At 38.2% G+C, this 14414-nt stretch overlaps 1 protein-coding gene across 6 annotated transcripts in view; it reads right to left on the bottom strand.

Moving 5' to 3' along the window:
• Window positions 1–308: 308 nt before the first annotated feature.
• The window catches only part of LOC143974349 (zinc finger protein 618-like), a 236860-nt gene continuing 222754 nt past the window's right edge, over window positions 309–14414 (bottom strand). For all 6 annotated transcript variants that reach the window (XM_077475667.1, XM_077475627.1, XM_077475636.1 and 3 more), the window contains 2 exons: window positions 13589–13699; window positions 309–10593 (listed from right to left, as the gene is read on the bottom strand). In XM_077475667.1, the coding sequence (XP_077331793.1) occupies window positions 9053–10593; window positions 13589–13699 (1652 nt within the window). In that variant the 3' untranslated portion in view covers window positions 309–9052. The remainder of the gene's footprint in view (window positions 10594–13588; window positions 13700–14414) is intronic.

Genomic DNA, 14414 nt, shown 5'->3' with positions numbered 1-14414 from the left:
TTTATTGGAAAGCGCCTATAGTTCATCAGACCAATGCTAATAAATGCTGGGAAGAACTATCTTATCAGATGGCTGTACAATATAAAGCAGCACAAGAGTCGGTGACCATATGTCTGTATGCAACCTGCATACACAAAGCAATATTTAACATTGCATAAAGAAGCCAGGTCCAGAAACGTGTCCTTTACTATTAATTATGGACTTTTCTCGTCTCCTATGTGGCTGAACCCACTGCCAACTGCCCACCCCAGTATATAACCAATTTTTTATTTATTTTTTTCTTTAAGTGGTGTCTTTAACAAGGCAAATAGTCTAAATTGAATTTTATTGAAAAACCATAAATACAACACAGACAAGAAAATCATCAAGCAACTGGGTCATTCTCACAGTTACAATATGTCTCCTATCTTGGCATCAGTTATCAGAAAATATTGTTGCATTAACAAGTAATAAGATTTTTCTTATTTGCTATATTTTCACCTTTTCTACATACCAAACTGCCACGCATTGGTTTGGAATCAATGACAAGATATATTTCCTTTTTTTTTTTTTTTTTTTTTTAAAACAGCAACAGACTGGTAAAACAGCAAACCATGTAAGTAATATATTTATATATATATTTTTTTACATATAACTTTGTCCAAGGTAAGTATATAGTTTTAATAACAAAACGTTATTTAAAAAAAAAAAAAAAAAAATAGAAACGCATAATGCTACTTCACATCTAGGCACTGACTTGCAAGTGAAAACAATCCACCATCATCATTAAAAGTAAAATCAAGTCTCCATGCAGATGGTAGATGTGAATAAGCACTAGGATTGCATCTTTAAATATTGTAAGGTACAATCTGTGGGGTGGATTGTTGACAAGGGAGCTTCCAGACTCAAACAGTAGTGCCTTGTGACAAGGAAAAAAAGCCTGTGATTTGTAGAAATTTAATTGAGACCTTTAAATATCCCAAAGCTAGTTTAGATTTTTAGCAACAGCCATAAAAAAATAAAATAAGAATATAATAATTACATATATCCTAACTAGTCACAACTAGGCTGGACCATTTTAGGGCCCAATCTGACCTCCCTTAGCGGAAATAATAATTTCTGCTTGTAATTTTTAAAGTGTGATTTACCTGCAGAAACGCTGCACTATGTGCGTTTGTTGTCCAAAAGAAGCTCCTGCTCCTTTATGGGTGACAAGGTTAGCATGAGCTGTAACTGTGCGTTTTGCCACATGATTCTAGTGTTTTGCCATCATTGGCATAATCACCATGATTCCAATCACCTAATGTGAATAGGGCCTAAAGTGTGTGTTTTTTTTTTTCTTCTTCCCCCTTTTGTAGAGTATGGTTTCCCTGCTTGTATATCTTTACTGTGCAACTCATTGGCAGCCCTTTCATAGTCTCTCTTATCTGCTTGGACAAAGTAGACTCCCCATTCATTAGTGTTATTTCCCATTTATGAATGGTACTTCACAGAACTGGCCAGGAGCCTTTTTTGTGTTTTTTTTTTTTTTTTTTTTTTTTTAGTAAGGAGGTTGTGTGGCTAACGGCAAGGCACACAGTGAAGATTTACAAAAAGAGAGGAGGCAGAATAAAGAATTACCCCCTATAATTTTCACTAGACAATTATTCAATAAAGTGTCTGCTGAGTAGTACAAGAAAAGGAGGTGCTCACTTTAAATAAAAAAAAAAGGTATTTCAGCATTAAATTTTCAGTCTGATTTCTCATCCTTGCACCTCAATATTATGCTTTTAAAATTTGAATGATACCACATATGTGAACTATGTACACTGTAGGAAAAAAGGTGTAGGTCTGTTAACCTGAATTGTTGGGTGGCCTGGATGGAGCCTGGGCTGAATCAGTTTTATTCTCCACACACAGGTTTTGTAGTGATCTGTAGCTTATAGGATTTTTCTCTTTGCCCATTAGAAAATAAATTTGCTACACAATAGCATGAATCCAGCCTTATACTTTTTTTTTTCATCATTTTATATATTTCATTTTTATGAGAAATCTGAATGATGGTTAAAGTTGGGGGCAGCAAGAGTAATTTATTTATACTTGCCTCCAGGGATCTTCAGGAGATGAGAACCTGGAGACACTGATATTCTCAGTCTTGGTCCCTTAGCAAAAAAAAAAGTTTGTCAAAGTAAAAGGAGTTTTTTTTTTTTTTTGTTTACTGTTCCTGGAGAAAATTCTAAGCTTTGTCCAGTGCTGCTCCCAAGCCAAAGTCATGGCTTTGGGTCGTATAATCTCTACTAAAGTAATGGCTCAATCTAAACGGGAAAACCCACCCTCCAAGAGGCCCTCAATAAAAGAACCCTGAAGTGGCTGTTTCTCAATGGAAGGTCAACAGGCCAGCTATTACCCCTAAATTTGTGCTAAAAAAAAAAAAAAAAAATTCATAGCAGATGAGTCAATTGTAAATTTCTAGACAATACTTCTCTCTATTCTTGAAATACAAAATATTTATAGAATTCTATCCTACCCCCCACCTAAAATTATCTTTTTACTTTTCAACGCAAAGCATAAAATAAAATTATATTCAGTAGTATGTATAACGTGGCTATCAAAAACTCTCATACAAAAAAAGTTAGGCAGTAAAATAGGATGAAAAAAATGTTATCAAAATAATTTCAAATATGACAATATTTGGAATCCCCTTTTGCCAACTCCACACCACAGTTGCACAAAAAAAAGTAAATAGTGTTATAACAGCAGTGCAGTATTGCTCATTTGGGAGATTGTTGATCTGCACCAGCAAAATACCAACATGTCTATTTCTAATGAGGTTTTTCGAGGAGAGAACATTTTTGCCTTAACATACAGTACATAGAGCCAGCATACAGCATCTCATAACTGTCTGTGCCACATAGGCAAAGGGCAACTTTTACAAAAATATTGTGTTACTAAAAAAATATAAATAAACACACTACCGGTATTAGGAAATTTTAAACACAAACCAGGAAAAGGATTAAGAAAATATTCATTGATACCTATAGAAAAACAGAGTCTAGAAAACCTACTGTGTGTGTGTGTGTGAATGTTCCTCTATAGACAGTTATCCATTTTGTCCGAACACTTGTCATGAGAGCGCATGTGAATATTGCCTTTGTTCCTGCCTATGCATGTAGAATCTGTACACAAGCCTTACACATCCCCTGCCTCCCACAAAAGGTATTTAACAGGAATGCCATCACACTTTCAATGCTAAGGTTTTTGTGTTACATTTTCAAAAATGTACAGGCTGGTTCTGAAAAGAAAAAGATTTATTAAGCTTCCACCCACAGTTTTATAGGTTTTTTTTTATTATTCCGATTTTTAATTCCTCCACACAGTGCAAAGTCAACAGTCGGGGAAAAAAACTCACTAACTGCAAACGTTCCATTCCTCTTAATTCTCAAGGATAGTCTTCTGTTGCCAGACAATTCTTAATGAATTGTGGGGTGTTTATTTTAGCACTCAGAAGACTTTTTTTATTTTTATTTATAATTTACAGTGTAGTAAATGGCTTTTATATTTACAGCACATGATCACGGGGAAAAAAATAAATTAAAATATGCCCACCTGGCAAAGAAGAATGCAAAGTAAACAAGAAAAATAAGCAGAGAGTTTTTGATGTAAGCAGATATGAACTGAACTGTTTCAGTGACTATTGCCAGAGGCCTCGAACCTCACACACTCCTTATCTGGCAATTAAAGTGGACCTGTTGCCTCAACAAAATGGAAGTTGGTATTTTTTGGAGCTGGGCAATGTTTTTTAGGAAATGCAGAATACCGCTTTATTTTTCACCACGGCATGAAATAAAACGTATGGTTCATCCTTGTTTAAATCGGCCAGCTAATATATTGTGTTGGCTCCCAAATCATCTTCCAGGACAGCTATTTGAGAGGACAAATAAGTAAGCATACCTCAAGGGTATGGGGCAATGCCTGCAACACCTTCCTTCCAAAGACGTAATCCTGGCTAAACAAGATTTTCACATGGGTAGTGCTCCATGCCCTCTGCTAATGATGCGGCCATTGACCTTGTGGAGTGAGCTCTGTGTAGCAAGTGGTAAATGACCAGAATTGATGTATGCTGAAATAATAGTGCCTCTAATCCATCAGCTCATGGTAATCTAGGAGGCACTGATCCTTTCATAGGGACTACCAATGGGGCTAGAAGTTTGGTAAAAGATTTACTCATATACTCTACAGGAAAAAAAAAAAAAAAAAAAAAAAGCCGAAGGGTACTGGGCAACAATTTTTCTTTTTTTTTTTTTTTTAAACTCCTTCCTTGAGAAAATTCAAAACTGTAGGAATTAAACCTGAATGTATGCCAAATCTTTTTTTTTTTTTGGGTCAGGAATAAAGCACCTTTTATACTTAGCTGTAAAGCGAGTACTAAGAAACTCCTAAGGAGAAGGGTGTTAATCGCCCTTTCTGAACAATCTTTTTCAAAAATTGTCCTACAGGCCACCAGGTGGAAGAGCAGACAAACCAGATGGAACACTGGTCCCTTGACAGTTCTGTAGAATGCAGGGGTCGGGCAGGAAACATGACTGCCAGAGACATCAGCGCTAAGAACCAGCTTCTTCTAGAGCCCATTGAGCTATCAAAACTGCTAGGTTCTGGATGATATTACTGAACACTAGGAGTAGCAAGGATATCGACAAAGCAAACCTGGACTTGAACCCTCCCTGAAAGGCAAAATAAACCTTCCTACCTGCTCCTTGTGTTTTTACCTACCAGTTGAACATTGACTATATAGATTCATTGGGGGTTATTTACGAAAAGGCAAATCCACTTTACACTGAAAGTGCACTTGGAAGTGCAGTCGCTCTAAATCTAAGGGGGTAGATCTGAAATTAGTGATTTTATCACCCAATCATGTTCAAGTTAAAATGCTGTTTTTTTTTAAATTCTTTTTCCTTGCATGTTCCCCTCGGATATATAGCAACTTTACTTCCAAGTGCAAAGTGGATTTTCCTTTAGTAAATAACCCCCATTGTGTCATTTGTTGATACTGACAGTCTATAGTACAATAAATCTTCATAATCTAATTTCCAAGGTTTCTGTAGGTTTAAAACATAAGGAATGCCACTACACATGTTAATGCATGACCTCCCTATGTAGGCTAAAGACTGACACCTATAAAAGAAACTACACATCCCAAAAAGCCTAGGACTCTCAGTCTAGTGCAATAGCAAGTGAAATAAATTAACAGAGCTTACCATGATGGCAGAGATGTATGTTTTTTTTGTTTTGTTTTGTTTTTTAAGAAAACATTTGTGATGAACACAGAGAAATGACAAGGCATGCCTGTGACCCAAAACAAGAAGTTGCCCGTTTGTTAAAGGGATCTAGTCCGTCATGACACTACAACCTTCAGCCATTCAATGTGCCTCCACCATTGCAAGGCAAATCAAACAAACGGACAATTGAAAGTGTACAATCCAAGCACATAAGTTTGATGACATTTCCTCACACATGGACCTATAAGCATGATACATTTCTCATACTAAAACTTGCTATTTTAACCAGAAAGCTTAATTTTATAACCTCCACATTCTTAATGGGCTAGACCACCTAACAAAAATTAGGAGTAGAAAAGGCTTGCTCAAAGCCCAGTAACCCAAGCCAACAATTACAAAGTACTTGGTATAGGCTTTCCTTGGGAAGTACAGCTCAGAGTAGATGTAGACCCTAATCTAGACTGCCTAGGCATCTTCATTGCTCCCTGATGACTTAACATGCTGCTCAATTTGGAGGGCTTCTTTAGGAGGCTTGCTGTGTGGACCCTGCATGCAGCCTAGGAACACAGCAGTATGTCCTCCATTCCTGCAGCTTGTATCTGGGGCTAAAACTGAGCCTGTGCCATCTTGGTCCTCCTCGACCTAACATACAGGGGTCCTGCTGGGAAAATGACGGAGGACCGATAACCAGTAGTGCCATTACCTCATTAGACAAAACAGGCCAAAAAGCATTAGGCTGCTGGAGTTGCCTGCATTCGTTGAGCGGTAAGGTCCAGCACATGTCTTGAGGCAAAAAACATCAGGCGAGTACCTAAATCGGGAAAACTGGCATACTAGGACCTCACCACCTGAGGGGGAAGAGGACAACCACAATTATCAGAGCCAGGGGAAACAAAAACTTGTGCTCCCTGTAGCTCTTTGTTCTGCAGCGTAGAAGGAAAATAAATTGCCCAATAATGGAAGAGCATGTGACTTAGGCAGGCCATAGAGACAGTGTTGACAGGGGAAACAGCAATTGTCTTTTCCCAGTGAGGTCGGGCAGGGGAAGCCATGCCCACCCGGAGAAGACAGTGATTATAATCGCAAGAGAATCCCACAGACTGGTTGTACCCAAGTTGATTGATCGATCAACTTGATACATTTATTCTGCCCATTAATGGTTCAAATCTCAGAGATTTGAACCATGTATGGCTGGCCTTGCACGTGATCAGTCCATGTAACAGCACTGGACTGATCACCATAGTCCTGTAAGCTACAACTTCACCAACTTGTATCATAGGATTGTCTCTCCTGCTTCTGGATTGGCAAGGGTGAATATGAGCTGCAAAGAGGTGTGTGAAAATGACCCTTTTGCTTTGCCCAGCATGGGGAAAACACATGAATTTTAACACCAGAAACAGGTCATAAAACAGGGCTAAATTGCAATTAACCAGAGTAAAAGAATCCAAAAATTAACACAGACATAGGCTGGCAGTTTGTGCCCGAACCTCTATACAGTTCACCAGGATAAAAAACTGGAGACATCATAGAGACACTGCCTGTCTAACATACAAGAAAGTTACCTTTAGATTCACGAGGTACTAGGCTTTAGCAAACCAACAGGCTGAATTCACACATAAAATACTTCTGCCTAAAAAATGTTTGCCAAAACAGTGCGCAAGTAATAAATTCTATATAACAGCCATTAAAAATGAGGTAAATATCAGTTTTAACAGTGTCTTTTTTTTTTCTGGAGAAATATCAATGCAAATAATAAAACAGAAGGAAAAGATCGAAAAGGATGCTCTACAAAAAGCTTAATTCTGCTCATTGTCATATCCTCATAAGAAAAACGCCATACCCTTTGGTTACACATACCTTAAAGACGCTTTGGTTCCAATACAAAAGAATGTTTGTCAAATAAATTTGGTTCCGAACAGCTCCAAAATTACCTTGGTTGGTAAAAACAAACATTATGGAGGACACATAAAATAGATGGGTATCATCTTATTTAAAAAAAGCTCATTTAAATTCAGTGAGACAGATCTTAAAGTACTGCAAAATACAGAAGTTTGTGAAGCTAGGCCAAAGACCAAAAAAATTCCAGTGTCTGCACACTGTGACCCAAATTTGTTGGGTAAAGAACCACTTGTCTACAAGCACAGACCAGTGATTGTGGTCTACACCAATCTTCGAGACTTAACAGCTATCACTTTGCTAACAACCAAGGACTTCACTGGGTTCCTTCTTGACCTAAGTTCTGATGAGACAGTCACTCCTTAAAGTAAATGCATACTCATGAACATTAGCTCTGTCACAAAATGGCTGCCAAATGTTCTTTTAAAAGGTGATTTTTGAAAAGCATTAAAGTCTTCTAAGATTTTTAGCTAAAGAAATATATGTGAATGTGACCAGTATATAATCTTATGACAATGTCCTAATGTTTAAATCAAAACTTGCGTCGATGTTTAATTTAAAAATAGATATGTACATGGGGGCAGCCAGGTTTGTACGATAAATATGCAGGCTGTGCTTCCTTAGACAGTGCTTGTCTTTTACTGTTCAACTATATAAATATAGAAGAGCAAGTATGTGGAAGGTATGGTCCACATCTACTTGCAGGCAAATTTACAATAATGTGCAATTGTCAAAATGCTCTAGGAGTTAAAAACTGTGAAATTAAGCATGTCAAAATCCCTTTTTAGCATTAAAGTAATTTTGGGGAAAACAATTTATAACTAGCTTCTGTTATCAGTGCCTCCAACCTGTTTATATATGAAAACATATTCATACACAAGGTAATCTTAAGTAAACTCGGTCATGAGTCAACAAAAAACAGGTTTCTACTTTAAAAACAAACCTCTCAATCAGACTGTATTATAAATCAATTGTTACAACCTTACAAAAAAAACAAAAACAAAAAAAAAACCTAACCTTCAAACACCAGAGGACACCAAGGCCCCACCTAAGTGTGCATGGCTCACTGTGCTGCAAAACCAGTCGTGCTACAGATATGATGAAAAGCATCATATTGTGCCAGAAGTTGCGTGTACATTCGTGGTCACTGCCTGTATTTCTCAATGGTTACGATCTTTTCCATTCATAAATTAGCAACAACAAAAACATTTATGTGCTTCAGATAAAAACAAATTTTAACACCAAACCAATAAAATGAGTTAGGACAGTTGAGTTAACATACAGTAGTCTACAGAATGAACCATCTATTATAAAAAATAAAAAAAAAAGTATAATCATTTTCCATCAGACTTTATACTAAGTGTAGTCCTAAAAGATTCTTCAAACAACAAAAAATGGGATCAGAGATAAATGTAAAAAAATAACTGCAGATAAAACACTGTATTTAAATCCCAAACCGTTAACTTGAGCCAACCTGCCTCCCTTAAACTTTTTTCCCCAATAAAATGTGTTGATGTTTTATATGATGTTTTATATCAAGCTAGCTAAAAGTCCTGAAATATACCCTGAAATAAATACTTATTGGATGTAGAGAAAAAGTCATTTGTGTAGAAATTAATTTCAAGTGACTTTGGAAGTCAGCTGCCTGTAGCTTTTAGAAAGGTCACCATTGTTTTGCCTCTTAACATGTTCACCAAATGTCCAGAAACATTCCGTGTTCTGTCTCTTTATAGTATATATATATATATATATATATATATATATATTAAAAAAACAAACACAAAAAGCACTTGGTTCCTAGCGTTTCCATTTTTTGAGGTCCACAGTGTTTTAACGCAAGTTCCTTAGTCATCCACTTTTTATATTTTGGAACAGTGTTTTTGTTTAACATACGTTTTTTTTTTTTATCCCAATAATATGTTTTAAAGCATATTTGATTTAAGAAACATGACTTTATTTATGTCTTCTGGACTAAGGAGTCTCCGTCTTTTAATAAGCATGGTCTGTTCACACATATTTACGCACTCACTTCGTGCCCCAACAGCTGGAACAGCCAACAACCAGAAGGCGAGCTTGGAAAGTCTTGTGTGTTTTTGGGTTACAGATGACCAAAAATGGAAAAGGTCAGGGGTCACTTGAAAAAGAGGCTCCTGCAAATAGTCATAGACTTCATTCTTCCCCATTCGGTCATCATCCTGAACTTTGGTTGACTCTGAAGATTGTCTAGCTTTTTTAGGAGGAACCACAAACTCTAGCTCTTCCACTCCATCCCTGACCTCGTTAATCAATTCACAGACTTTAGTAATGATTTCCTCATGTTGGTATGGCGGCACAGGCCGCAGCTTCTGTTGAGGGTCCAGAATCATGGCGACTTTGTGTGCAGACTCAACCTTGAAGTTCTCCTTCAAAGCTTCGAGAAAGAGGTGGCACAGTTTGCTGATGACTCCTGCGTCATTTGCTTTTGAGGTGAAGAGCTTCTCCAACCTAACATAGGTAGGCAGCACAAGCTGTAGGGTTGGCTTACGCTCATTGCTAAGGTCAATGACAGCTTGTTTCACAGGGGAAAGTATGGCGGCTAAATTGCTCAGTAGATGCTTGTTTAGGTTTTGGATAATGTTCAACTTTTTTGCCCGGCTGTAAAATTCACAGATCTGCTCATATCGTTCATGAACGAGCAAAAGGGAGTCCGTCACAGAATTCCAACAGGGAGGGGGGGAGCTTTCCTCAAGGGAGCCAAATGTCTCTTTAACTATACCAGCAGTCCCAGCCAGCTCTTCTGTGACATTCAAAAGCTCTATGACCTCATGCATATTACGGGCCTGCAAGGTGCGTTTGTTCAAAACACTTTGTACCACAGAGTTTAAAGAACATGCAGAGCAACGTAGGCAAGTCCCAACCTTGGAGAAAGCTGAAGAATTTACTTTGCAGTCAGTGACATAAACAGTCCTGATTTCTGACATGACAAACTCGGAGAGTACATTTTGCACCCACTGGTGGATAAACTCCCCACTGTCTTTGCCGTCTATGTCTTTAATTCCCAAGACATAACGTTTTATCTGATGCCCTTCTGCTTGATATGCAGTGAGCACATAGCAAGAGTCGGAACCAATGCTCTGTGAGTGGCAAGTCACCCCAATCCCTAAGCAGATGTTTCCCCCTAGAGCACAGGTCACTTTTACTTTCACTTGGTTGTACATTCGTGGTAAATGTTTCATGGCCAGGTTGTTCATATTTCCCAGGATTTCATTTACAGAAAATGTTCCGTACCGAGCTCCAGTGTCAACGAGTGTTTGTGCCAGCTTGAAGAAGTCTTTCCCGTTGAGAACGCTCAAGGCTCCAAGGTCAGCACACATTACTCTCAGAAGCCGCTCAGCAATATGCTGACGCTCCTTTTCAGGGAGCGAATTATTGACAGGTGCTGCAGGCGTGGTAACAGGAGGTGGTGGTGTTGTTGTCGTTGGTTCTGCAGGTGAAACAACAAAAACAAACATATTACAAAGAAATTCTCTTTTCAACCAAATCAGTGAGCTACTAATGCTATCTAACAATGCAAGTATATGCAAATTCAGAAAGTTCACTCAGTTTATATTTATCTGCTTTCTTTATTCACTTTGACTAGAATCCAGAGAGTACCTTACAGGTTTACTTAATTTGTACGTCCCAAAACCTTTGCAGCTTCCTATATCACCAAAGTCAGGGTTGCCTTTTAACTGGTGGCTGTAGGAAACAACTTGGTACTCAAAAGCAGGGACTTTCAGAACAGCAGATAACAAAGGGGAGTGTGATGGACTGGTGGTGCACAACAGTAATACCAATGACAGAAACTGAAGCAGGGATCTGGTAAAATAGACACCTGGTAATTGAATATATTGCCTTTGAGATACCTGAGGATGAAAGGCACCAAATCCCACCAGATATATTCAGAAGCGTATGTACAAAAAAAACAGGGTTTTTAAGGTGCCACAATTAAGGGGTCTGTTACCCCAACACTTCATATTCCTGATATGTAGCTGCAGTACCATGTACTTGTATGAGGAAGTGTCCTGTTGTCTTTGTTTTGCTTCTTTTATGTGAAAACCCTGGTGTTCTTGCTAGTCCCTCTGCTTTTCTATTAAAAACTGACCACACTAAACAGGAGAGCACGATGTGATTAGTTCTCTAGCTATGTTGGGAACTCAGCCTGCTCTCCTCCAACGATCAGACTTGTCCTGACACCCCCCCCAGCCATTCACTGGGAAGCTCAGCTTGCTGCTGCTCTCCTCCCCCAACTCTTAGGCAGCTGAGAACAGAGGGAATGTGATCATTTAAAAAGGAGGAAAAGGTCTAATAAATAAATATATATATATATAAAATATATATCTATACAAAAATGTTTTGCCTTTCATTTCTTTTTTAAACTGAATGGGTTGTTTTGCAATCACAACATAATAAAATTTTATATTTTTTTACAAGATTTTGTTATTAGTATATAAATGTTAAAAACAACAATTTCATAAAAACCATCACAGAATATCCATGCACCCAAAATATACAGTTGTGCTCAAAAGTTTGCATACCTTGGCAGAAATTGTGACATTTTGGCATTAATATTGAATATTTGACTGATTGTGGCAAAAATACACAGGTCCCCCTCCTCGACCACCCCCCCCCCCCCCCACTCCTGCTGATCTGGACCGCAGCAATCTCCAGTTATAAGCCCCGGTATATGCGCGCCAGGAGTCCAGGGCTTAAAAACGCTTTCTGCAGCCACGCATCTTCTCCATAGCTGACATGATAGGCTATGTGCCTGCTGATTGGTCGATGCTGCCAATGTGACGGCACTAACCAATTCGAATGATCCAAAAAAGCATAGTTTTTTTGGATCCTTTTAAATCCAAATGATAATAGAAATCGCCCACATGGCCCTGATAAAAAGTTAAATACCCTGGAATGTTTGTCCTTGGTACAGACAGAAGGTGGCAGACACAGGTTAAAATGTAAATTAAAAGGTTAATTTTCCACATTTGTGTCTTTTTAAATCACAATGAGTCTGTGTATAAATAGTCAATGAGTTTGTTAGCTCTCACATGGATGCACTAAGCAGGCTAGACAATGAGCCATGAGGAGGTATAAAAGAACAGTCAAAAGACCTGCGTGAACAGATATTTCGGAGGTACATAGATCAGATTTTCATTGTTCCAGTCAGAGCTCATAGACTGACATGGCAACTATGGACCTCCTACCCCCAGGTACCCCAAATGGGAACTATTTTCTCTTTTGTCACCTGGGGGGGGGGGGGGGTTAAGACCTCTTTGAAAACTCTTTGAAAATTTTTTTTTGTGAGACCTGAACAACTTTTATGAGACATAACAGTTCTGTAAAACAAGGATGAGGTTTCTGTAAAAATGGAAACTAATTTTTTGCAATATTACAAATGGAAAGTCATATAGATGTTCAAATAAGATATAACACACATTGTTACATGGACATTAAGCTTAAGGTAGTATATCAAACGCAAAACATAAGCTTCTAGGCAGAGTTGATACTGTAATATAATGAAGAATATAGTGGAAGTGGGGAAAAGGAAGAAGAGGGGGGAGGTAGAAGGAGGGATATGAGAGCACAGGGTTGACAGCATTCAGTTAATCTGGATTAGACCAGGGTAAGTTATAGATATTCATGTTATACGTTTTGAGTACCAAGATTTCCAAGGAAGCCACAGGTTAGAGAGTTTAAGGTGTAAGGGTTGGAAAACATATAAACAGGACTGTATGTGTAGTAACTTCAGCTCGACATGTTTCGCCAATCACTGGCTTCCTCGGGAGACTTTTAAAGTACTGCATGAAATTCCACCAGGGTGCTCAGATGTATTTGATGAATCAACACACAGAAACGAAAATAGATCATACACCAATAGGAGCATCCATGGGGATATCGGTGAACCATAGGAGGGTTGCAACCCAATATGCATTTGCCACTTAAACTGTTAAGCCCCATACACACCATTAGATTTTCTGCTGATTTTTGTCTTCAGATTTACCAAAACCATGTAGTGCAAGGGCCTGCCGGATTGGATACACATTGACACTCCTAAGGTTTGACCTCCTATTATATGGTTTTCGTAAATCTGAAGAACCGAAGAAAAAAACCGGCAGAAAATCTGATAGTGTGTATGGGGCTTGACTAAACCCAGGACTCTGCATTTACAACATCTGGTCTCCCACAGTACACAGAAAATGGAAATGCAATTATTTTAGTAAATATAAACTGCTAAATCATTTTCCTGATCAGCAGTTAAAGCAGTCCCACCAGGAACTGGTTAAAGCTTGTAGGAGTTTTCTGACTGTGCTATGAGACTGCAAGACCCCTGATCCTGTTTCTAGATAGTGCTGATTGGCACTGTGCTGATCACATGCATCCTCCCAAAAAAAAAAAAAAAAACCCTCCAGCAAATATCAACTGTCATGTTTTATACTTACTTTGATTCCTTTTGTCTGCATTTCCCTGCAGGGTGGTGGGCAGGCAGCCTGAGCTTAGCACATCACAGATTATAGTCTTTGAGAGAACTGCTTCCCCCTGTTCCTCAAGAACTAAAAAAAAAAAAACAATAAAAAAAATTGAAAACTTTCCATCGTTTTTATAAGGAAAGCGGTTTAAGTGTAAGTATCTAAGGGCAACAATTATGTTTTTGTTTTAGATACAGTGAATAATAGTTAAAACCCCTATTAGCTTTTATTGCTTTATCCCTGGGTAGATTTACCCTGTTTGTTCTGATGACCGTTGTCTCTGGGACTGAAAGTTAAGCTAGCCACACACAACTGATACCCTATTCACACTTAAACCTAGTACTAAAAAAAAAAACAAAAAAAAAAAAAAAAACACTGTCAACTCAGGAGGAGCCGCTGTACTAATTATCCAACGCTAGTACTGCCATCTCCCCTGCTGTTCTATTGTGTTTCTGACAGGGGGATGCCTTTTAGGTCAATGCTCTCACCCATTGGCTGAGAGCAGTAATCCGGAGACCTTTTTCGGTCATGACCCTTGGACAGATCCCGGCTCGGCTGATTTTTAAATCAACTTGTTGAGTCTCCAAGCTAAAAAAAATCACTTTAAATGTACCTTTAGATATTTAAATAAAACCAATTAATAATTGTGCTTTATTTTATTAAGCACAGGGTAATATTAATGAAAAAATATATATAAAAAAAAATTCCACCCTCCCAAACTAAGAAAAAGAAAATTAATTGAGATGTCTGGCTACTCTGCACAGTGAGCCTGGTAAGCAAATAGTACACATTAACATGC

This window comes from Lithobates pipiens, unplaced genomic scaffold, assembly GCF_037356315.1.
Source record: "Lithobates pipiens isolate NorthernLeopardFrog02 unplaced genomic scaffold, aLitPip1_a1.2 Scaffold_1, whole genome shotgun sequence".
NCBI lineage: Eukaryota > Metazoa > Chordata > Amphibia > Anura > Ranidae > Lithobates > Lithobates pipiens.
The sequence above is the reverse complement of the archived record's forward strand: the minus strand, read 5'-3'. Positions and strand labels throughout refer to the sequence as shown.